The sequence below is a fragment of the Dendroctonus ponderosae genome, unplaced genomic scaffold (assembly GCF_020466585.1).
Source record: "Dendroctonus ponderosae isolate FM_Combo_2020 unplaced genomic scaffold, Dpon_F_20191213v2 Dpon_F_20191213_1, whole genome shotgun sequence".
NCBI classification, from domain to species: Eukaryota; Metazoa; Arthropoda; class Insecta; order Coleoptera; family Curculionidae; genus Dendroctonus; species Dendroctonus ponderosae.
Window position 1 is genome coordinate 14,062,218 of NW_026017110.1, and position 25,966 is coordinate 14,088,183.

The 25,966-nt window shown below is 33.1% G+C and overlaps 1 protein-coding gene across 2 annotated transcripts; it reads left to right on the top strand.

Annotated features, from left to right (window-relative positions):
• The first annotated feature begins 153 nt into the window (after positions 1 to 153).
• Positions 154 to 21,905, top strand: LOC109533398 (DNA fragmentation factor subunit alpha). Of its 2 annotated transcripts, none has more exons than XR_007282478.1 (2): positions 154 to 344; positions 21,549 to 21,905. XR_007282478.1 is itself a non-coding variant. In XM_048670594.1 (2 exons), the coding sequence occupies exon 1, from the start codon at positions 953 to 955 to the stop codon at positions 1,520 to 1,522; it is 570 nt and encodes a 189-aa protein (XP_048526551.1). In that variant the 5' UTR covers positions 770 to 952; the 3' UTR covers positions 1,523 to 1,586; positions 21,549 to 21,905. The 2 variants fall into 2 exon arrangements, 1 of the variants encoding a protein (XP_048526551.1); XM_048670594.1 differs by lacking the exon at positions 154 to 344 and adding an exon at positions 770 to 1,586.
• Positions 21,906 to 25,966: the final 4,061 nt, after the last annotated feature.

Sequence of the window (25,966 nt, forward strand, 5' to 3'; positions counted from 1 at the left end):
GGGCCTGTTCGATAAAGGAATGAAGGGACAAATGTATCGGGAACGAATATCTGGAAGAACGACGGCGTCAGTTTTAATGCATAGTATTTATAACAAAAAATCTAAAAATGCGGCATTTTGCCGCAGGCGCGCCCGCTGGAGGGTTTAAAAAATGGTTTATTTGAGAATGGACTAATATTAAAGCAGTATGAACTACCTGAAAATGAGAAGAAAAATGTGGTCCTTTTTCGAACTTTTTTTTGGAAATCTGGTATTAACCACACTAAACCAACTATTAAAATATATTAAGGGCATCTAAACAAAGTGATTCTGGAAAGAGTGGAAATACATGTGCTAGCCAAGTGGTAAATAAAGTAATATTATTTTATTATTATTATATTATTAGAAGTTGTTCATATACAAGAAATATGATGTGGAACTATATGGAATAGTTTAACTGCCTTTCGAGATTAATTGATTAGATTAATGTTGTTGGTGTGAAACACAAGAAAAACCTCCAGACCATCTTAGGTTATTTGTGTTCGAACTTCGAACTTTGTCTATAAAGACACGTCAATGAAACTCGCCTATGCTTTTAACGAATATTCAATATTGAACCATTGATAAACGTTGTTTATGAGTGGCAATGGCTTAAAGTTAATAACAAAATGTATGCAGATTTTCTGCATTCGAGGCGCCAAATCGAAGCTAAACATACGACCGAGAATAACCTTTCGCTGGCCATGCGCACTCGCGCTAAACGAACATTTTTCTCGAGGGCGGCAACCTTAGCATCTCGTATTTCCACCCGTCTCTCCGTTGCCGTGTTCGGTTTAGTGAGTGAAAATTCTGAATAACATCCATTCATTTATCGTTGTGGGGCGCGGACGGTGGCATTGAATTTGTTTCGCCGCGTGTCACAAACTAAACAAAGGCAATTCTTCGGTTTTGAATCGTTAAAATTTATTGAAAAATGGAGGCCGAAAGCCCCCCAAAAGTTCAAAAACCGTTTAAATTATGTAACCATAACCGAGAAATTCGTAAAGGAGTTGTCGCATCGTCGTTAGAAGACTTAACCTCAAAAGTACAGGAAAAGTTGGACGTTGCGGTTGATAATAGTTTTACGGTAGTTCTGGAAGCAGACGGCACTGAAATAGACGATGAAGAATATTTCGCCACTCTGGATCCAAATACTAGCCTAATGATTTTGAATGGAAATCAAAAGTGGCTGCCTGCTTACCCCACATGCAATTTAAGCAAAGACCAAGTTGACGCTGCGAAAGGTGACGAATTAGCCGGCTTAGTAGGTCGTTTAAAAACGAATCTTTGTCATTTATCATTACTCGGCGGTCCGGAATTGGAATTACTTAGTGATATGGATCCAGATTCGTTGGCAGATTTAACGTATCCCGACAAAATTTTCCTGGATCAACTGAAAGAAGCATCTGGCCGATTTTTATGCGAAAAACGCCAAGCGCAAGATGCCATGGATTTATTAAGACTGTATCAGGAAAAAGAGGCAGCGGAGTCTGAAGCTAACTGAGTGATCCTGAATGTCTTATTAATGCACTTGATGTTTTACCGATATGTAAATCCCCTTTTGTAATGTAAGTTTCAATAGATTAATTATTAAATAGTATTATTTTTGAATTTTTGTTTGTTATATTAAGTAAACATTAGTGCTTTTTGCATTTTCTTAATGTTAGTTATTATTGTTATATGTACAATATAACAATTTGTTTCACATCAGTTGATTTTTTTATTTGGGAATGATTATCCTTAGTTCTAATTTAGATGTGTTTGTATTTAGATTTTTTGGCATGAACAAATTTTGTTTGCTTGCAAAAGCATTGAAGGTTGAAGTGCTGAGATCTATAGCGTCTACTCTCATTTTCATGAAATCGAATACACCTATTACATTATACTAGTGAATAGTTAATTTAACACAATAAACGCAGTTTTCGTTTCTTTATGAGTGATCGGTATCATCAATTCTATTGAAGTTACTGAAAACGTTTCTGGTCGTTTGTCGTTTAGAGGGAGTGGTGAATCAGCTTTGAATAGCTTGTTGACTTAATTTTAGTAATAATCCGCATTTGCTGCTGAATAAAAATGTACTCTTGATGAAAATTTGAATGCGGCGTTCATTGAGGGATTTTTCAATTAAAATATGTCCAAATATTACTATTGTTTATACCCGGTGGAATTAAAAATTTTGCCGTTAATCCTATAAAATCAGCGTGAAAACACTTTCCATATACAGTGGTGATTTAAAACTGGCGACATTTCTCTGGAAGTGTTGTCTTCAGGTGGTGGGTCTTCAAGGGTGTTTTCAGAGGACAAAAAAAATTGTTAAAAAAATTAATTGTTATTAAAAAGCTCCAAAAATCTATGTCAGAAGAACGGCATCAATGTTTTCAAGATACCTAATCTGGGTAATTAACATTTCGTAAATACCTGTTGCTTCGTAATTATCTAAAACTTTTGTAGGCAAGATAAAATACCGAAAGTGACAACAAAATAGATAAGGATAAAAGTTAAATTTAATAGGATTCGTTAAATGTAGGGATATACTTTTAGAAATGTCAATATTGTTAACAAGAACAGTCAAGAAATTGTTCTTTATTGTCATCATAACCTCGAATGGATGTGTTTAGAAATAAACTTACATTTCAGTCTTTAACTCCAAACAAGTTATTGCCAGTGTAATCACTTTATAGTGCACTCTTCTCGAGCAGCTTCTCGTATTCGGTTGAATAACTCCTGCTCAATTTGTACCGGTGTTCAATTAACCATTAACCATTATATAGTAATATAGCCCTTCCTCGGCAATTCTCTACAATATCTTCCTGTTCCTAGCACCGAACAACATATATTGTCGTCTACTATCTTCCTAGAGTCAATGTTCCAGTGCCTGTAGCCCTTTCTCGTCGTAAGTTCTTACAGCCTATGCTGTTACTATGGCATTTCCCCAAAACTGATCGCATCGTCGCAAATTCGATGTTGGTGTACATTTTGTGAAAAGAGCTTCAAAGTAAGCCACAATTTGACAAATGCTTGATATTCTTAAGAAAAGCTATACAGTACATAGCATACTACCTGGTGATGGGAAAAACATTGCCGCTTTGACATTTCATCAAAAAATTGTAGACGGAAACTTTTTTAATATAAAACTTTATAAAACTCAGTAATTTGAAGCAAAGGTGGTAATTTTTCATTTCGAATGTTTAGTATTCCAATAGGCCACCAACAAAACATGGGCCCTGTTCAAAGTAATGCTTCATAACAAAGTTGAAAATTTGATTTCCAACTGTTAACATATTCTAGACATTTTCGAGAAAAATATTTAAAAACATTTTTTCACGTCACCTTCTCAAGTGAGCCGCTATTACCCCTTAGAAAGAATAACTTCAATTTTCAATCCCGCCTCTATAGGCAAAGTCCTCGTACTGCAGAAAAATTATATCCTTTGATGTAAACTGCTGTGCAAAGGTTTTTTCTTGGTCGGTTTCTACTTACGGATGCGTTTTGCATACTCAAAAGTGTGCATTATAATACATTTGCCTACGGGTAGGATACCTTAACTTCTTGGGGATTGTGCTAATATTTTGTAAAAAAGTCGGTCTATGGTGTGATTGCTAAATCGACTAAAGCCTACCCCATTCCATAAAAGTAACTACATTTACCATGTTCAGTTGTAATTGTTACGTGTTTAGAATTAAACGTTGTATTGATTTGACGCATCTCGTCAAATTAATTGTTTAATTGACTTGACTGATTAATTTAATTAATCAAGTTAATTGCTTTATACCGCGTTTTATCAGAAAATAGGCTTTCTCCGTTCCAATGTTCGTATATCAACACTTATTTCTTGAATTTTGGCAATTATTCCAAGTGAGGACGTGAAAGGATCGTTTCAAGCAATTCCTTTGATGTCCCTGTCTCCCTAATGTTATTTTCTTTAGTTTTTCAACTGAAATTGTTCCATGTTTAATTGGTAGCATATTGGAATACCTAGGAAAAAGAAGAAGAAAGAAGCTGAAAGAACTCACGCCAACAAAGGGCGAGGAGAGTGGTTCCAGGAAGATAGTGGACGACAATCGATTTTCGGGTTCCAGACACAGAGGAAAGAGTATTGGACATAATCGAATCAGGGCCTTCCAGGGGTACTCAGAGCACAATACCTAACACTTTCCCAAGCACCAAATAAATACCGAGGAAGGACTACATTCCTACCACGTTTGTACGATACACACTGCACAAGAAAATACAAATGGAGCAGAAGTTAATTAACTGAATACGAGAAGCTGCTTGATAAGAGTGGATGATAAGGAGATTACACAGGCACTAGCTTGTTTGGAGTTAACCATTCAAATGTTTGGTGTTGTATGGATTATTTGTAAACACCAAATCCCGCCGATACAATTCGAGATTATGAGAACAGGTTGACATTTCAAAAGTACGTACCGCAGTCAACGAATCTTGTTGAATTTAGCATTTATCCTTGTCTATCTTATTGTCACTCTGTATAATTCCATGGTTACCGGAGTTTTAAATAATTACGAAGCAACAGGTATTTGTGCAATGTTAATTACCATGAAAAACTTTGCTGCCGTATTTCTGATATCGTTTTTCGGAATTTTCTCAGTTTTTAATAACAATTAATTTCTTTTAATATTTTTTCAGTACTCCTATAACAGCGCCAGACAACACCTCCAGAGGAATAACACCAATTTTGAATCACCCTGTATAAAACTGTAAATGTTGGGATTTGCGTTGTTCTCCTCATTCTTATGACGTATGTGAAAGGATCTCCCAGAGCAAAGCGATGGGTTCTGCTGGTTTACTTTATGTCGATTTTACTTATAAAAATTCTTGTCAAACATCCCTTATACTTAAGTGCTTTTACTTGCTTATTTGCTTTTTATGGCGTCACTACAAGGCAATTACCAGCTCCATTACTTGACCACCTTAAGGTAACGTTAACGTCTTATTTTTCATTGTCACAAGCATTGAGTTTTAAAAATTTAAGATTTAGGACTTATATGTGTGCAACGTCCGGTTTCAGTTCATGAAATTCTATATAGCCACACCACGCTATTACACTACTGAAGCAGAGTGCTTTCCTTAATTTAATTCGATAAAGTTTATTTAAGTGGACATGCCAATGCATTCTCTCTATGTAGGCTGAATGCTCTCTGTCATGAGTTTTTGCTTTAACATTTGTCTTTAGTCAATTTTGTTTCAAATTGAGTGAAAACGTTTTTTGCGGATCATCGCTTAAGGTAGTGGTCAAGGTGATGTTTACTTGATTGAGATGCAATATTTTATTTTGTTTCAATACGACTTGTAAATTCTTATTGCAGTTTTGGTTCTTCCAAGTGGATGTGTTGATGGATCATCACTGTCTTAAATTGCTTTCTTCACGTTAATAAAATTTAGGTCTTGCTGCTAACGAAACTTATTGTGGCTAGTGTTATCAGTGCTTTTCCCGATTTATTGGCCAATAATGTGGGCCAATTATTGAAGATCATTTTGGCCGTCATCTACTTTAGAGTTGGATAATGCTCTCGCGATCAATTGGTGCAATTTCAGGAAAACCAAAATAAATTTCAATACTTTAGTTCTGTTGTTGTGTTCTTCTTCTGTTCTGTGTAGATCATAGCATATCAATAGCCAAATTCTTGGCTTATGCTTCCAAAGAAGAGACTATTTTTTTATTAATTTGATAAACTTGCCAACGTCGGCATTGCACAGTTAACAAACAACAAATAAACCCTTTCTCAAAAAATGTGCACAATCCGCATTAATTTCCAACATGTTCTATATCCGCAGCAAATCGTACGATTTATCAATCGCAGCCTGGTTTCACGGATTGTGCTCATATCAAGGCAGCCTGGTTTCACGGATTTTGCTAATATCAAGGCCCTGAGGGTTACAGATTGGCATTACTCTAACATGACGTAACTTAGATAACTATTGGAATCGCTCGGTAATGGTGTACTTATTGAAAATATCGACTTTACGTTTTCGCGCTTTTACGTCTTCTTGGATTGATTCTTAAGTTATCATATGTTATTGCTATATTAATTATTTTTCAATTTTTAATAACTTTTTGAGCGTTTTTCAAAAGTTCGAGCATTTGGGCTGTTAAGTAATTAACTAAACAAACATACATTCTCTAAACTGTGTAAGTCTAATTAAATTGTCAATATTTCAAATCTACGGATATCGGACCAACTCTATTTTATATAAAACTTCATAACCCATAAATATATAAGTATATATTTTTTCTTCCAAATGCATACTTACCGAGTCATATGCGATTGTTTCCGGGAAAAACGCGACTTTCGCATTTTTGTTGTCACTTTTTCGTTGTCTATGCAAAAAGCACACCTTAAAAATAGACAATAAAATAAGAAAAAGTCGTCAAAGTTAAGCTCAAGATTTCAACGAAGTAATATAAGTTTAAAAATTAAAAAATCACGAATTTTTTAACATTGCCACGGTTTATTCACTGAATTAAGTTAATTTGAAATAAATTGTTCACGAATTAAACTGTACTTCGATTGTGTAAAACCTATTCTCAAGTGGTTGGGAATATCATGAAAGCCAATGACAATTCGCTTAAAACTTTAAGGAGGGTATGCTGATGAAATTCCATAATTTCTTTGCAAATTCGCTCCTTTAGCCCTCTTGCTTGAAACGTTGTTGAATAAACGTCAAACCCCTTTGTATAACTTCGTTAATCCCAAAGCCGGCCAGCATTTAAATTTATATTTACATTATTTTGGGAACGCGAGATACGTCTATTAAATTTGACAACAGAAATCGAATATAAATTGCGATTAATCCAGAAATAGGGTATCAGGAACATCATAAATTGCCAGATAAAAATTTTCAAAATACAAGGTAATCTATATATAAATGAGGGATTTAACAAGTGTATGTTGCGCGCGAGTATTATAAGTTTAAGCGTATTATACGTTTATCAAATTATTAATAAATTAAATTATGATTATTAGTCATTTCAATTTGTCTCTGACCTTTTTAATACATAAATGCTCCTGGCTTGCATCAAACTGTTTCTTTCTCTTAGTTTAAGTTTAAGTAGGTTCTCTTAGTTTAACTTAGTTAGTTAAGTTTAAAGTAAAGTAAAAATTAGCATGTTTGATAGAAATGTGGGACACTTTGAGAAGTAGAAGTTATTGGGGATCGGTCTATCTTATTCTAGACCGATCTCGAAATGGCAAAATTGGCATATAATAAAAAAAATTTGTAGTTATTTGTGCTTCTCTTATGTTGCTTATTAGTAATAGAAAATTGCTTAAAAATTGGTTTTACTATTCTGATGATCGCTGTGTGACAAAAAAAATTTGATTCACGCTGATTCATTGTACCAAATCTAAGAAGAGCCGATATGGGAATTTAGAAAATCGTAAATTTCAAAGTTGGTTATATGATGAATAGGTTTCGCAACTTTTTATTAATATTGAAAGATTAACCAGACACTTTTACACAACAATTAGCTTTTTACTTCGTACGTTTCCTTTCCAAAACAACCTTCATTAACATCGTTTTTTAAGTATGGCCCTGTCTGTTTATTACTAAAATCAAATGTTGTCAACTACAAGTGAGTTTTAGTTACAAAAATGTAAATATGATATTGCAAAAACGCGACAAAATTAACCATGCAATATTTCGTTTTCAGTTATTTTTGATTAACGCACTGAGAATTTAAAAGCGTGAATGTCATTATCATAAATTATCAACAACTTTAAATAACCGAGTCCTGATGCTATCGAAAAACAAACACGATCTTTCAGATTTTATTATTTTTGTTGAGGAAAAAAAGAATAAATAGCGATTCATTAAGAAGCACTCTTTATAAAGCCTTTGCTTACTAAGCAGCAAAATTAACAGATTTCTCAGACACTTGGGGAACGCTCCCAGACAAATAAATTCCAACATTTGAACAACGCGGTACAGTGAAGAACCAATCATAATTTTTAAGACAAATAGAAAAAATCCATTTGCCTTTCAGTTGCTTCTTTTTGCTGAACATTTTCTGTTAATAATAGTTATGTCTAATGGAAAATCGGCGTTCGTGCCGTCATCTTTTTGGTCATTTCCAGCGTTCATGGGTGTCGGTTAAAGAACTGTATTTACGTTAAAAAATATTCTAGTGGTGCCTGGGAGGAGAATAAAATTCCAGCAACGGGTGAAAATTAATTATATATGAGATGCTAGAAGAATAGCCTTCCATACAGGGTGTCTCATAACGACATAAATAAAAGAATAATGCGACATTGTTTGTCTCAAATGAAGACGATCGGACCAAATTTTCTTTACGACAAAAAGTTCGGTTTCTCTGCTTTTAATGGTAAAATAATTTTAAAAAAGTTATGGTTTTTGAAATATTAGAATAATGGTACAGTGGATCTTAATGAAACTCGCTGTGAATTGGTTCCTATGTAAGATTCATTTTTTGATGAAGCAACCGACTTTATCCGCTTTGGACAAGTGGTTAATTCTTGAGTGATTTGGTAGAAACAAATATCAGAACTTTTTATTTCGTTGCTAAAATGAAATAATTTCTTTTCAGTTCATGGACTCATCAATAATTTTGCGACATTTTTCGTCTCTTTATAAAATCTTGTGCCACTCATAGCTTTTGGACAAAAAAATATTTCTGTTTCCTTGTCCAAATTGTGTTATGAAAATATGGGCCTTACGTAGGAACAAATCCACTTTTTGCCCGAAAACTATGTGTGCATCAAAATTTTTCAAATACTGCAAAAATGTCAAAAAAGGATTAGTACATCAAGCCAAAATAAATCAGTTGCCTCCAGCCTTCGTAAAAAAGGTCTGGTAGTTTCTGTACCAAGACACTCAAGAATACACCATTAGCCCAAAGCGGATGAACTCGGTTGCTCCGTGAAAACATGAGCCTTACATAAGAAGAAATTCATAGCGAATTTAATCAAAATTCATCTTCTCACTCTCGCGATATTTTAAAACACACATTTTTTGAAGAACTTGATAAGCGGAAGACCCGGATATTTTTTCTTAATAAAAGTTAGGTGAGGTCGTGTTCTTTTGAGCAAAAAATATCACACAACTCTTTTAATCATGTGCTTACGGGACTCCCTGTACATACAGAAGCCATGTTCTTAAGTAACAAATTTTCGAGTAATGAATGATTCAAATTTGAGAATAAAAAATGAGAGAATGGAATCTAGAAAATGAGGAAAATAATAAAATGACCAAAAAGTCATACCACTCATGCAAGGATTCAAGGATATAAACTCGCGGCATACAATAGAACAGAAAGTCCTAAGTATTAAATTAATGCTCCTCGTTTTACTCTGCTCTGCCGTAATTTCGTAATTAAGGAGGCTCAGATCTCAACTAGGTTGAACTCAAAAGAACGTGTTTCCCTGGATTCGTAAAAGATCGCCAGTAATTATACTTATACAGAGTGGCCGTTTCAAGACTAAACATACCCAGTTTTGGACGCTTAAACTGCCCTTATCTGCAACCCTTTAAGTAGGGAGATGGTAAATAGTTTACTTTGCCTGATTTTACAAAGTTAACTGTCAAAGTTAAATTCCGAACCAAGAAATATTGTCAATTTTGAAGGCACATTATACAAAAACCTTGAATTCGCAAACTTAACTTGAATCACGTTCAAACTTAAAAATAACAAATAATAATTATTTAAGTCACCTTTTAAATGAAAGTACAATTCTTTGAAAGCAATAGATTAAATGCTGGAAATTACTAGGTCAATCTCCATGAGGAGATTTAGTTCAAATCAACGTCGAACATTCTGAATCATATGTGGAGTTCATTGGCATAAAGATTTATGCCAATGAACTGTTTTAAGTGGCCGCAAAAAATATGTCAAATGGACTTAAAGCCGGAGACCGTGCGGGTAACTCCATAGATTTTCTGCGTTCAAACAATTGTTGTGGAAAAGTTTTATACAAACACTTCGTGCATACTGAGGTGTTGCACCGTTTTGCTGGAACACTAACTGGTTGTCTATATAATAAGAACTGGTTTCAATAATTTTTATTAATCCCAAACAGTATGAGAAACCTCAAAAAAAAGAAGACCTCAAAAGAGACGGGTGGGCGACGTAAGAGCAGTGGCGGGCAAACAATGGATGAGACTTGCGAAGGGTAGGGAAAGATGGAAACAATTGGAAGAGACCTACATCCAGGAATGGATGGACAATGGTTGACAAAGAGAATGCCAAACAAATCACGTTTCACTACCGTTAAATTTCCAAGTGAAAAATAGAACAGCCTGTGGATAGAAGAGGCTCGAGCACGGGCCGTAAAACAGCAAGAGTCAGCGGATACCTGCGAGACATAATATGGCGAAATAAATTGATGAGTACAAAGAGCAAGCTGAGGATTTACAAAATGTCCGTGAGCTATTTGCACGTAGTCATTAGAAACCAGAGCTGATACATCAAGAGTATTACCCTAAGGGATGGAATAATAAGTCGGGATATAAGAGAGGAACTGGAAATACAGCATGTAGTTAGATAGGGCAGAACATGCATGAGTGACCATGTGGACCGAATGCCAGATGAAAAATGTCGCAAAAACTGAACTCCCGAAGACCGCTGGGAAGACCACCCAAGATATGATCTGAAAGCTGGAGCTCAGCGTCACCGGACGAGTCCCGAAGGAGACGACAGACTAAACAGGGCTAGGTCCTATAATACGGAGGAGAATAGAGCCGTATAAGTCGACCACGAAAATTCCTGCCCATACATTGACTTTTTGAGGAATTCTGTGCGTGAACCTCATGTTTCTCATTTACTAGATTTTCCACGAGTTGATTCAATACAATTCAATACTTAGTTCAGCGTTTGAATCAACAAAATTAACGGGTTTTTGTTAATTGTTATATTTGGACAGCACCTAAATTCACGTTCAGAACTAAAATATATACCAGGTATTAAACACTCCAAACGTTGAAAATCGTTGATAAATTTAATCTTTAACTCCAACAATATTACCCGCATCAAGGCAAACTGACATCTAATGCCCATATCAGGTCAAAATCCATTATTAAAGATATTATGTAATATTCTTGTTAAATCACCCAGCTATCATTCAAAATTGCCATTTCAATTATTTATAACTAGACAGCGTACTAAGAACAGATTAGATCAATTCCTAAGTTAATGTTCTTTGGACACAATTTCTAAAAATACCGATTTTTTGCATCTTACCACAACATACTTAGTATATACTTATTTGAGAGTTTCAGTTAGCGAACATATTCAAAATAATACATTTTTGAATGGAAGACAATTTCGGCGTACCCTAGCTACTCAGTGATTATGAGGTTCATTTACTAACCGCCTCATTTTGGGGACCCCTCCACAGTCTCTGAAAATAATTGCTAATTTTCCTCGAACGTTTGTGACTTTAGGGTAGCTTTTGCCTACACGGTTGATAGACATATAGGGACAAATGAGACATAACACGGCCTCCAAAGGCTACAATTCACCCGTTTCCCCAAAGTATTTCTTTGGGGAAAAATCTAAAATTTATAACGACCTGAATCCTAAGTTGAAATTGTAGAAGAGTTAAGCACCCAATACACTTATTTTAAAGTCCAGTCTTGCAACTTAGTATATGTGAGTATTTTTAAAAGGCGTTACAAATTGAAATGATGAACATTTTTTGCATACATTACTGTAATAAAGTGACAAATAAAATGCTTCAAATATTTTGCTGACATACATTTGGCTTGGCTCTGAAACTTTTGGTTTCTTATAGGTAAAGCTATAGCTTCAAATGAACTTGAAATGTTGTTTCCTTTAGCTCGCATACATTGCGTTGAAATTGAGTATACGTAAAACAAACAATATTTTGAATTTGTCAGAAATATTTTACAATTAATGTAAAGCTTTATCTAAAATTCACTTGTGGGGATGATCTAGGTCCTCAGGCGTTTGAAGACGTCCATTAGGTTAAAAATTTATAAGAGCAGAAGTCACTAACAAATCCTCCCGTGTCTCTATCGTTCCTCTTTATCGTTTCGTGTTGAATAAATAAATAATACTAAGGTGGGAAGTAAATGTACGCCGTAACCAATAAATAGAAATTATTGGACAATATTGAGCCATAAAAGAAGCAACAATTCCAGTGTCTTCCAATATGCCTAATTCCAAATCAAAGCCCATATCATCTGCTGCTTTGTGTGCGAATCGATTCAATTCACAAATTTATTATTTTCAATATGTTCGCTAACGGGAGGAAAGTAAATAGTAGTATGCTGGTAGTATGAGGCACAAAATCAGCAGTTTAAGAAGAGATATCGTAAGGTCCTTTGGATTGAAATTTAGGAAATGGTCTAATTTGTTCTTATTCTGCTGGCTAGTTTTGAATAATTAAAATAATAATTTTCAATTATGGTTGGCAGCCAGATTAATCGCTTCCATAATAGATTTTGACCTGACATTGGAATTAGATGTCATTTTGCCTTGATGCGGGTTACGTTGATAGGATTTAAGATTAAATTGATTAACATGCGGTTAACGAGGAAAACTGACATGGATTGTGTAACTGTAAGTAACATTATCAACATTTCTTGAGTTCGAAAAAATTAAAACATTGAGAATTATTCGCAAATGGATATCAAGTGCACCCTAGGTACGTCAAACAGACTTGTATTGACCACCAGGAAAATTATTCTCATTTTAAATGGAATGAACATATTTCATTCACACTTCACACGGCAAAAGCTATAAATTGCACTTTTAAGAAATGCATGAAACACTAGTTCTGCGAAGCTACAATCCCCTTCGAGCCATTAATCGTGATCCATTCCGAATCCGAGCTCGAGACGAAATTTTTCTGCTTGCTTTGCCAAACAAAGCCGTTGTTTATTTAAAAACTATATTTTTCATAATGTTCAAAATAAAAAACTTTTCCTGGTCTTGAAAATCTTAGTCCAAGCCTCGCGTATCTTCAAACTGCGCTCTAGCGGGTGAACGGAAATCGTGTTGGAACGTTTCATAATTAGGCCTTGGTAACTCGGAATTTTTATGAGTTAACGCAGTGCTGCGTAAATGTCTAAGTGCTCCAACGCAACGCACCGGCGCAGTAACTCAGTTCCGTTGCTGGGAAGATGTAGATGACCTTTTTTTACTTGTTTGCAGATTTATGTTAACGGCCATTTATTAATAACATTTTTGAAGTTTCTGCAAAATTTCAGCTTTCAAGTTTTAGCAGTTCTTTTTCTTCTAAACGCTCAATTTTCTAAACTTTTACTTAATAAAACACAATAAAAAAACTGACAATCTTGAAGTTTTTTCTGCGAAAAATTATAAAATACACTTTATTAGAACCGAGCATCTTTTGTCGCCGTAAAAAGTTTGGAAATTCGTTTCAGGCTTCAAATAAACTTTGAGACAAAAATCAAATAATGTTTGACAGAATAAATAATAATAACAATAAATAACAGAATAAGCGAAAGTTTATAGTAAAGTATTTGGAAAACTCGTCACCCCCATCACTCTTAAGACAGTAGAGTTTGTTAAAACACTGTGGTGTTTTAGTTTTTACTGAATTTTTGCGTGATTTACTTCATACTCAAAGATGCTCAATTTGAAGAGTTTCACTTAAAAATACTGACAATCTGGAAGTCTTTTGGGCTAAAAACTACAAGATAAATTTATAGCTTTGTAGCAAAGGAATTTTACAAAACCCTTTTCAGCTTCGAATTTGGCACTAAAGCCAGACAGTTTTATGTCGTTTTTTACTGAAAGTAATTAGGATTATCTTGAAAAAAAAACTTTTCTCATTTAAGTGTGAGACAAATACTTACGACTTAACCGTTTAGATAATGCCTGTTATGTTATAACTTAGTTCACACTGCAATAAAACAGCACGTTTCTAAAAAAAATATTAATTCTTAAAATCGCACAAAGTTTACAACTTATAATACTTGATATAAAATGCCATTTAGAAGGTTTCTATGTCATCCATTTGTCTGGAAAGTTGATTTTACTGAAATAAACACTGTGATTGCTATTATATTATAATATTTATTATTCAATATAAGTCTGTTCCTCTTCAAATAGTGTAAATGGTTCTAAATAACGTTCAGAGTGAAGGTAAATATTTGCGAGGATAATTAATCTGATGAAATAATCGGTATCGTAGCAGGTTGTAGCATATTGCTAGATGCCACATATGAAATGTATGGAATGTTCCAAGAACATTAATTTTCTTATATGAATGATGCTCTGTGCCAGGCAGATTTCGGATTTGCTTTAAATGATATCATGGTATTAATCTTAATTTAGTAACTCAGTCATTATCTGGATATTGTACTAATATTAAATTCTGGTACATCATGTAACAGTTTGTTCATTGTTACATGTCATCATGTAATGTAGCGTAATAACCAGATTACTGGTTATATGTTCAAATATATGATACCTTTATTTAGTTTAGCTTGTATTAGAATGTTTGCAAGGCACTTAAAAACGTTTTAGATCACAGAATGGAATGGCATATATTCAACTTTAGTTACCAAATTAAAGTAATGACCATCTATGTATGTATATACTTCAAAAGCTAAGCAACTTAAACATATTTCAAGGAAAACAACTTCTACCTATCAGACGCACAAATAAAGCAGCGCCAGAAGGTGGCAATTTTAACTTAAAATTGGGGTTAACATTTGGTTTGCTGAATCTGTTTTTTTTTCAGTTAAATTTTTCTTGGTTTTCGATACACAAGCAAGCATAATGTTTATTGTTCTATGTGTTATATAAATATATGATAAATGTATCTCACATTCAAATTGGCGTGATAATCCCGTGAAAAACTACTTTCACACCTCACACCTCTTCTCTTACCTCACAATAAAACTACTTTACGAAACGACATAAACTGAAATAATTCATTTCTAAAAGCTAAAAGTGTTTTGCCATTATGCTTGTTGTATGCCAAATTAAAAGTTTGAAAGTTTCTATCGCAGTTTCTTATCATTTCGTATTAAGCCTAATACATTCCCCAAGTTTTCCGGTTCGTTTCGGAAAGAAAGATCTAGCAGGAATTTCTACTTTCCCCAGGAAATATGTCAGACATTTGTCTGTTATTAGAAGCAATTTAGTGGGTTTTTCTAACCGGCGCAAGTTTGATGATTCTTTAATTAACGTCTTTTGTTGATCTACCCTTGTTATATTCGATTGAGAAACTCAAGCAGCGACAAGGGTCAAATCTAATTAATAATCCTGTTCTTGCTATATAATTACAGTGTCGTGTAGCCACAATGATTCAGTCATTACGTTTATCTAATTATCGCGATTTTCTTGCCAAAGTCGTCCCTTTTTATAATTATGGATCTTAGTTTTCACAGCTACTAAATTAATCCTTTAGGTTCGCTACAAAATTATACTTATACGGGGTGAGTTCTTTTCGAAGGTTTGCACCAGAAGCTGGTAGACTGTAGCATACATATATAAAGTATGTAGTTTAAATCGACAATGAGTTGCACATTTATGTAGTAGTAAAGAGTTTACTAGACACTAACTTTATTTTTTGCAAACTTTAAAGTGGTGGAGTGACATAAATAAACCCATTATTAGAAATATTGTTGAATTAATACTTACAGTATTTGCTGATAAATTTGGTTTCATATGAAAATGCTTAAAGGAAAGTAGGTCGAGAACCCTTCAAAATGAAATATTTTTTTGATATTTCCAAAGTAAATAGGTATGTTTCCTTTTTTAAGACAAAAAATTATCATTTAATATTAGAAAATCTCAACTCTTACGCTCTCACGGAATAGAGCATTTTTTAGCATGCAATACAACAATACAGGGAGTCCCGTAAGCACATGATCAAAAGAGCACTGCGATATTCTTTGGATCAAAAGAAGACGATCTGACCTAACTTTTATTAACAAAAAATGTCTGGCTCCTCTGCTATTGATGGTCAAAATCCTTCAAAAAATTTATGTTATTATTATGGTGCGATTTATTAACTCGCTGTGAATTTGTTTTTATGAAATACTCATGTTTTGATGAAATAATCAAGTTCAGCCGTTTATGTGTGTGAAGTGGTGAATTATTGAGTGTCGTGGTACAAAAACTACCAGAACTTTTTATTTGGTGGATGGAATCAACTCGTTTTTTTTTTGGTTGATGACCTAATCATTTATTCACAATTTTGTGCTTTTTGTAAAATCTTGTATCATTCATAGTTTTTGCGCAAAAAAATATGTCTGTTTTCTTGCCACTTAACAATGTTAAGGTGTTGTGCTGTAATTTTACATGTTTGTAGAACATATTTTTAGCTAAAAGGGTGTGGTGAGTCTCATTGATTATTTCAGGACGTCAATTAATTTTCCAGAACTTTTCCGAATTTGGGTTCAGATCATCACAACTTCTAATTCTTAGTATATCTTAAGCTGAATTTTTATATGCGGACAGAAGCTTTAGGTGTAAACCTGGAAATAGTCTGAATCAGTTTTGAGTTTCCGTTGATTGGACACAAGTTAAGAAACTCATGGTTTCAAAATGGCTCTGCCAATGTGAGGACCTAGTTTAACAAATTCATAACTACTTTTCTATAGGAACTAACTAATTCTGCTTAGGCTAATTTATAAAAAAGCATTGGACGCATTGTGTACAAAATATCAATTTCGTACACGATTCGACATTTCGATTCGGATCAAAAATGAAGTTTCCAGAACTTTTTCAGGTTTTGATTTAAAAGCCGCTGGTGTTCCAACTGAACAGACTTGCACTGAAAATTCACAACTCTCATAATCTATCTTCATCTAATATTGTATTGCTAGTATTACGTAATTATAGAACAGGAAACAGCTTCAATACCTGAATATTTTAATATTTTCAACGATCTGGCAGTTTTAGGTTCAGATGTAATATCTGTGTCCATTGTGCAGGTCTGACCTGCTGGCAGAAAAAAACTGTTCTGTTTAATATTATGTTTAATAGTTATAGTGAGTGATTTTCGTGAGTTTCGGGAGCTAATAATTCCAGTACTTTTATTTTACTAGATATATTTTCTAAGAACAATATTTCGAGTAGAAAACTGTAGCTAATTGAATTCTCTTAAACTACCCTACAATTTAATTCTGAAACGTGGAATATATAAATATATAAACTCACAATTTATCGGTATATTGTGGCTTTGAGAACAAAAAAACTTGTAAGTCCATTACAAAATATATTTATAGTCATATAAACGTCATAAAGTCATATAACACGAAAGTTACTTCACATCCAAGCATCTCTAATCTAGTTATTTCATTCACTTTAAACCGGCAACTTCTTTTGATGATTGGTTAGTTTAATTATTAACGGATCATCTTTTAGTACTTGGAAATAATTCAATAACAAATTTTCTAATGAGAACCCAACATGAAGGAACTGCAATGAATGTAATGCCGTATTATGAAGAAACCACAAAAATTACAGAAACTGAAATTTTTAACAAACTCACCTTATCAACCCACCAAAATCAATTAAACATTTTATAAAGTTAATTTTCATAAAATATAATTTCCTATACAATATTCTAGAAACTTTTTTTTATCTATTCGGCGTTCTTCGACAAAAGCCACTCTATTAATAAAAATATTTCCAATCAAATTAAATTCGGGATCAAGTTTGTCATTATCTTTTTTTGCGTTAAACGGTTTTTTCACTTTCTGCCAGGTTGATTGATGAATGCTTTTAAAAGCTTTCAAATCTTGACGTCTGCTCCGTTCACGGCTATTACTTACTTCCAGATTATAACAATTCTGTGGGTAATATAGGGATATAATGCTAAACGTGCTCCAGCAGTGTTTCATTCTTTTCATTATGCTTTCGCTTATAATGCTTAAAATATTTAACTTTCTTAATTTATTATATGGAAACTACAAAGCTATTCTAAACACCTGTGGGTTTTAAGATAAACAATTGCTGAATTGCTTGTAGGTCTTCTGGTTTAAGTCTTAGAAAAAGTCTGATTATTTTAGTAGTATTGTTTGCATTCAACCGATCGCATACTGATCAATTTATTGATTCCCATTAATGCGAATCGTGTAAAGTAGTAAACAAGCTAATAAAATATTTTTAAAAATTAAAGTTTGACGAAGGACTTTAATATGATTATATTATTATAGAACTTCTCAAGTTTCCATACTCGTGTAAAGTTGAATAAAATCTTCCCCAACATTATCACTGCGAAAATGTAAACATAGTAAGGGTATTTGTTCATATTGTAAAACATACACCTGCTTCGAAAACTCTCAGGAAACAATTCTGAACTTTACCCAAGAACAAGTTGTGCTTTGTACATAAAGAAAGCGTGTGGCTAATGAAGTTGGGCTCGAGGAATTTTCTAATTATTTTGAAATTCCTTTGATGCGATACCCCAGAATAAAATTTATACCTGAATAATTTCGGAATATTTAAAGAGCGGAAGTTTCACTTAAGCTTTAAGGGCCAGTAATGTAAGAAATAATTTTAAATCTTTGACAAAAATATTGGCTTCCTTAAATATTTAGATCAAACATAATTTTTTAATATCCATAAATTAAAAAATTAATTGTCGTAGTTCTAATTTTCTCAAGGATGCGTAAAATCTGTAATTTAACTAATTAGTTTAGTGGAGTTGGTTAAATGTTAGGCAAAACTTATAATCAAAATAAAAGTGTATCTAAAACCCTGTTATACATATATAAATTTTAATAAAACCGCATTTTAGTAACACAATTGTAGGTATTTGTAAATAGTTTTTTAACAGAACGTCTGTATCAATATTTCAATTGTCACTGTTGAAAATAAATGAATGAAGTTATGATATCCTATTTAGCCAACTTTACAAATTCATGATATTCTATTTCGCAGCTAAGCATAAGGACATATCTAATTATGCTTACGAGGTACATCATGTTCTTTAGTTTTACAGATAGCATGTAAACTCATCAGCATTAATTCAGTATATATTCTCACAAGCCTGTAATAACGAACAGTTGTATCTTGAAGCTGAAATCCATATCAATCGAAATAAAAATTGTTTTAAAAACTCCCTTTCCAAGGAAGTGATTTTAACTATGATCGAGCCACCAGAAAGCAATAGATCCAAAACATACCTCTGTTTCGTGTGCATTGATGTGTGGATGAGACGCTAGGCATTTTTCTTGAGGACGAGGCGGGTAACGTAGTAACGATGAATTGCTAACGTTATCATGTGATCATAGCGGAGTTCTTGTGTTTCTATTGCTCATGAGGACATCAGTAAAACGGTGCCGGACTGAGATTAATAGATTTTAATGTCTTTGGTTCTCGGATAAAGTTCACGCTCTTGTACGAGCTCCTGGTTGTGCAATTTTGCCTTGACGTTCTTACCATTTATCACCTATGGACTATTGGCTGTGCGGTTATTGAAAGCCGCAAGTTTATTCATGCCAATACGTCTGACACTACCGAAGCATTGCAAACCGCGATCCAACCTGTTATCAATGAAATACCACCACAAGTATCCAATAAGGTTATTGCTAATTTTACCAAAAGAGTGTCAACAGAGCCATCGCGGCTATTTACCAGATATTTTGTTTCATACATAAATTAGAAATGTATACATTATAAAACAATTGAATACTTTTCCATAGGAACATTAATTACACATTTAATCAAACCTGTGCTCTTATTGAAACACTCTATTTAACTCTAAAGTTAATTTGATGCGGTAAAATATGTAAAGTAATTTGGCGAACTATTACCAGGAATATGAAGCTGCCGAGAAGAAGGTCTGACCTATTTACCGAACAATAGGCTATGAAAGAACATTTTTTGTGCCGATACTGCTGTATGTAAGAGAATAATAATGAGGCGTAAGAACATGTTACGAAGGGTGTGGAGTAAAGTGAACAAACACATTCCTTATAGCTATAAAACAAGGGTTTTCACAGATTCAAAAATAATGTTTAATAAATATAATCTTGCTTCGTACTTTACTTACTTGTTTGACAGAGAACGTTTTTTTGCTAGATTTGTTTAAAAAATATTCAGACCTTCAATATAGTCAGATTGATGATCGTGGCACAAAAAGGTTTTTTGCATTTCGAAATCCGTACTTAGACGACTAATTTCAGTTTGCTTATTTTACATAACACATTGTTTTTCAGTTCAAAGGAATTTTTAAGTTAGGTTTGTTTTATTCTGAAAAGTAAATGGATTAACTCATATGTCTATTCTATGATAACCGAACAACAAAACTACAATCTGAAATAATTGCTTGTTTTCCACATAGTGCAATGCAATGAATTTTTATAAATTGGGAATATCAAATTTTCCGAAAGACTACTCTATTAATTTTGAATATGGTAGTTATAGCAGCTTTAAACAAAAACCAGTCACACTTTAAACATCTTTAAAATATAGTGATGATTGCTAAACCTGGCAGATCATTTGAAGATGTCGATCTTTATGGACCCTTATATTTACTTTTTTTTTTAATCTTAGAAATACTTCTTCTGAGGCACTTAACGCAGGTAATCGCACTAAAAGAAGTAATTTCGAATTTCCGATTCGGCTTTTGAAGTAATATTAAGCAGATACAAACTTAGTCAATCGATTCTCACACCTAATTAGACTATCTATAATAAAGTTTATCTTTCAGTTCTTTGATGTCTCAGAATCACATAAAAGGTATTCCAAATATCCCAAATATTATTTGGTAACAACAATATCACCAGTAGACTGAATTAGTTTAAACCTGAGGATCTGTCAAGCCGCTCTGGTTTATTCAGTATGTTGCACTTTCATCTAAAAGTGCTTCATAAATATTATTTATGGTATTTATATTGCTGTCTTTTTAAATTTTCGTTTATATTATAAAGATATATGTGATTGTTGTGTGGCATGACATAAATAGTTGTAAATTAACATTTAGAAAAATGGTTGTACAATGGAAAATAGCCAAAATGCTTTTATTTTTGTGCACTATTGTGTAGTTCCGTATTATAGGCATTTCGATCGCCTGACTAACATGTGTTAATTAAAAACGTTAAAATGGCACTTTTATAACTAATAGATAATTAAAAATAATATAAGCACAAATACTTTTACTTACTGCCGTTAAGAATATCAAATAATTCATTATCAAAGAGCAAAATATGTACATAATGGAGAAATGTGTGTCTGTCGAAGAAAAGTGCATCCTTTCATATAATATATCTAAAGTCGAAAATAGGATTGAGACTATATTCTGATATTGCAAATAAAAAACGATCAAGTAACATACAGCGTTATTACGGTAAAATATCGGCATTTCAATCTATTTGCTCCTTAACGTACAGTATATTTCATTTGCTTCTTTTTATTACCCATCCCAATCTGCTTGCAAAGAAAAAAACGCAAATTACAGTAATATGGCAAATTTAGTTTTACAATTGTATTAAATAGTCTTTAAATAAATAGAAATAAATTCCAAATACTTTAAGAACTGTAAATACAAATAGGGAATAACAATGTTTCAATTCGTAATTTCGTTTTATTGTTGTTTCAGGTTGTTTATAGGCAGCGGATGAACTAACCATAAGACTGAAGATTTGCCCATACTTTTTCGAGATCGTGGCATCAAAACAAACAATTGCTCAATCACCCATCTACACTTTGCAATCTATGTTTAACAACTAGAAATATTTGGACACGATTGTTTTGCATCATTGTACACCATATATAATGGAATTGTAAAGGGTATTTATAACCAAGTATTTATGAAGTAGTATGGAAATAAGAATCATTGAATTAAGTGTGTTTTAAAGTGTCGTTAGTATTAAAAGTTTTACAATTTTTTCTATAATATGTTAAAGTCCTTTCACCTTAATTGGCTTCTAGTGAATAAATGATCTGGATGTAAAAATAATGTTGAACTTACTACTTTACTATGTAGATCACTGTAAAACATTTCTTAATATTCAACAGTTGATGGAATGAAGTGATATTCCATTTTATTCCTTTGTGTGGAATTTTATTAATTCGCTTGCGTTTCAGCAGGAAATTTCTCTACTCCCATACAGTAAAAATTGAGATAATAAAAGCTTTGAATCTGTACCCAGAGTAAAGTTGAAATGAGTTGAAAAAGCTGACGATTTGAATTGTTCTCTCAATCAAATTACTATCAACATAATTGATATCAATCTCCATATCTGCAAAATTGCATGTTAATTGTGTAATGCAAAATATAAGTGTGTTGTTGAAGCATCGACACTTCTACAAACTGCTCGAAACATTAAATTGGATCTGAATGGAAAACGATATTTGATTTAGTGGACTAAAACAGTGGAGTACTGAATCTGAATGATATACGATTATATTCATGATCTCAATATAGACTGGACCCAAAAAGCGTTATTCTAAGTGAATACTGTCAATTTTATACGAAGAGAATACGACATGATTTTTTGACATGAATTAAAACTCAGCCTATAAACAAGAATATTTTTTTCGAAACACGTTTTACATTTGCGAAATCTCAATTATTATGGACACATTAGATTTCAGTGAGACTAGTTTTAAACCATCTTTTCGAAGAAACGTTCTTTCAACTTTTTAAGTTATTTTTTTGGACTTTAGTGGCATTACAAAAAGCAATTTTTTGCAATAGAATACGCATGATATTTCTTAATTCGCAAATCTCGATGCATTGATTTCGAGAAAAAATACATAGCATTACTGATTTTACCTTTTACTCAGCTGTAAAAATGTTTCTAATTTGCTGATTTAACTGGCATAGCAACTAAAAGAAAAACGAAGTTTGCCATTCCGCACACTTCATTTGAAACATCTTAAATTGTGTATAAATTAATTTAATTCGAAAACAAACCGGCAATTATTTTTTGCTTCTGAACTCGTATTGGTGGAAGTCAGAGCCGGTTTAAAAAGGCAATTTAATAAACAATACCATCGTTCATGGGTATGTGACTGACATAGGTTCGTTTCAAAATTAAAATCGATTCTATGGACCTGTGATAAATTATTCAAAACGAATTGGGGTATTCATAAAACCATAAATCATTTTAGGAAAATATGATAGCGATAAAAGCAGCTTTTGGTCTGTATCCCAGTAACATGAAGCTAATATTTCACACACACCTACACCTCAGTAATACATTTTGGGGTCCATTATTCACGGTAATGGCATCTGACAGTCCCGATGCGAAATTAATATGGTGTTCTTTTTGAGTTTAATTGATTAAATGTTGCACGAGGTTTTATGTGGCTCGACAAACACATTGAAAGGAAGGACGAACTTCAGCTATTAGAGGTAGTATCTGAGTTCCGTTTGTATCGACAAGTGCCTAATCTTAAGCATCAATTTTTTTCAGTAGTGTTTTATTCACAATATTTTCACCTTCTACTTATCCCAGAAATTATTTGTCAAATCGGAGTTAAATAGCAGAATAATTATTACAGAAGAACAAATAACTTATACTTAGAATTTTCAAACTTCAGGTTAGTAGTTTTATTTATTCACTAGGGTCTTTCTTACACGTGGCTATCGAATAACGTCTACACGAAACGTGCGTCAATACTCGCAGGGTTTCAAATATGTATTTCAATTATTATTCCCACTTCGAACACCTTTTGCAGAACACAAGGTCTACCTATGTTAAAGAATAGCTTGCGTGCTTTTCTTATTTTAACATTTCACATTATCTATGCTTGGGTTTCAGCGTTTTTCCCGTGTTTTACATTTTCACATTTCCTGCGAAATTATTAGATTCTCTTAAAATCGATTTCAGTTTACCATTTGTCCTTCAATTATGCGATCTTTTCAAAATGTTTTGCTACGTCTTGAACTTAAATGCATTAATGTATCAATATCCTCGAATGTAATAATAGATTAATAATATTCAGCAAAACATATTATAAATTAAATTACGTTGGTTATTAACTGAGGTTGAAATAACTTTCAAATCGTTTATCCCAATTATTGCCTTCTTCTAATTATTATTTACCAGAAAGAAAAGATCTTTGATATAAAAATGCCTTTGTCTTACGTGCTTAAAAAATCGTTAGTTAATTACATTATTAGAGGAAAATAGTTCAGAATAGTAATATTCAGTTGAAAATACAGTCAGAAAAACTGATATGAGAAATTATAAATTGATTAAATATTTCACATCACTTACATAGAAATACAGAAGTATCCGTATCGAAACAATGACAAAATTTTACAAATTCATCTTCAGTTTAGACCACTGCTGAACTATGGAAATATACTAGAAGTAAAAGCAATCGGGAAAACTAAACAATACATGCAGGAAACCAAACAGATTGAAGTAAGAACTTGCTTAATTTGAAAATATTTTACCAATTTATAATCGAATTTTTAAAACATATGTTGAGCCCAAAACATTACGTTAAACCCAATACTTTTGAGAATACTGCTTAAAAGACGAAATATTTTGCGCTTAAGTTTGCTGGTTAAAAAATATTTCCACCATTCGCTTATCTAGATAAATTGATCTATTAGACTCTTGGTATTTATACAGGTAATGTCTAGGTGAACTTGACGCGCAACAAAAAAGTATTATTACAAAAAAATAACTAATCATTTAGAATAGACAAAATTTTAAATATTATTTACTTTTATCGGTATTAAAATTTATAGGTCGTCTTACGATAACATACGCAATAAAATTGACGCAAAACTATTTGACTTTTATTTATGCAACCGCATATTTTTCAGTTTCAGTAATGGAGTTGGGAGTGTATTTTTAAGTAATTGAATGTTTTTTAAATCGAAATTACATGCATGTGTTTTAGTTATTATGCCCTTAGGTTTTACATGTTGCAAAAAATGCAGTTCAATTATTTTACTTGCTACTATGTTTTTAAATAGAAGGGTAGTATTATCGAATACAGTGCTTATACAGGGTTATCCATTTTATGCTTGGGAAAGTAGAGTAAAAAAACACACAAAATATTTAGATGGAAACGAAAATTTTAATTCAAAATAAAAATTAAACCTTGCCATTATACGTGAAAAACAATATCATTTAAATGTCGTCCACGGGACCTCCTACAGGCCTCAATCCTTTTGAGGTAATTTTGAATGACTTTTCGGCACATTACCGGTAATATCTCGGTCATAACGTCAGGAATATAGGCTTTCAGTTGCTCAAGAGTTGGAGTATTGTTGGCGTAAACACGACTTTCGCATAGCCCGACGAAAATAAATCTAACGGTGTTAAGTCGCAGGAACTTGCGGGCCAATTGGCATCCCTCAATCTCGAAATTGCGCGTCCTGGAAATTTCTCTTGCAATAGGCCAGCCAACTAAGCCAGTGTTGTATGACTCGTTGCCCCAACCTGCTGGAACCACATGTCTTCCAGATCATAATCTTCAATTTCTCTCCAAAAATAATCGGTAACCTCCCTGAATCCGCCCTTGGGTCACTTTTTCAGGATGCAAAGGCCTTTCTGCGATCAGCTGAGGATTTTGAGAGCCCCATATACGGCTGGTCTGTTTATTCACGTAACCACCGAGCGAAAAATGAGAAGAAAATTGGGTTCGAAAAATCGTCATCAGCGGCTTGTTGTTAAATCACCCAATTTTCGTATGTTCTGCGTTGCCCATGGTCTTGAGGCTTAAGTTCTTGGGTCAGTAATAATTTTTACGCGTTCTTCGACAGTTAAAAGATCCATGTTCCAAAATGGCAAACCTTCAACTACTCGCCAAACAAAATCTTGAAAACCTGAAGAATTAATTGAATTTCAGACGCTTTTAAACTTGCTGCATAGGTGGATATGTTTCAAAATTTGATCATTTTTAAAGAATTTACGTCCACTAAACCAAAGGCGGCAGAGATTTGAAGTTCCTCGGACTGATTACCAATACTTCGGTACATAAACCCTGAAAACCTCAACAAATACAAAAGTAAGTTTACTTTTCAGAGCTTTGCACACTTGAGAACGC

Coding starts and splice junctions, on each gene's coding strand:
- LOC109533398 (XM_048670594.1), top strand. CDS start 953: ATGGAGGCCGAAAGCCCCCCAAAAGTTCAAAAACCGTTTAAATTATGT.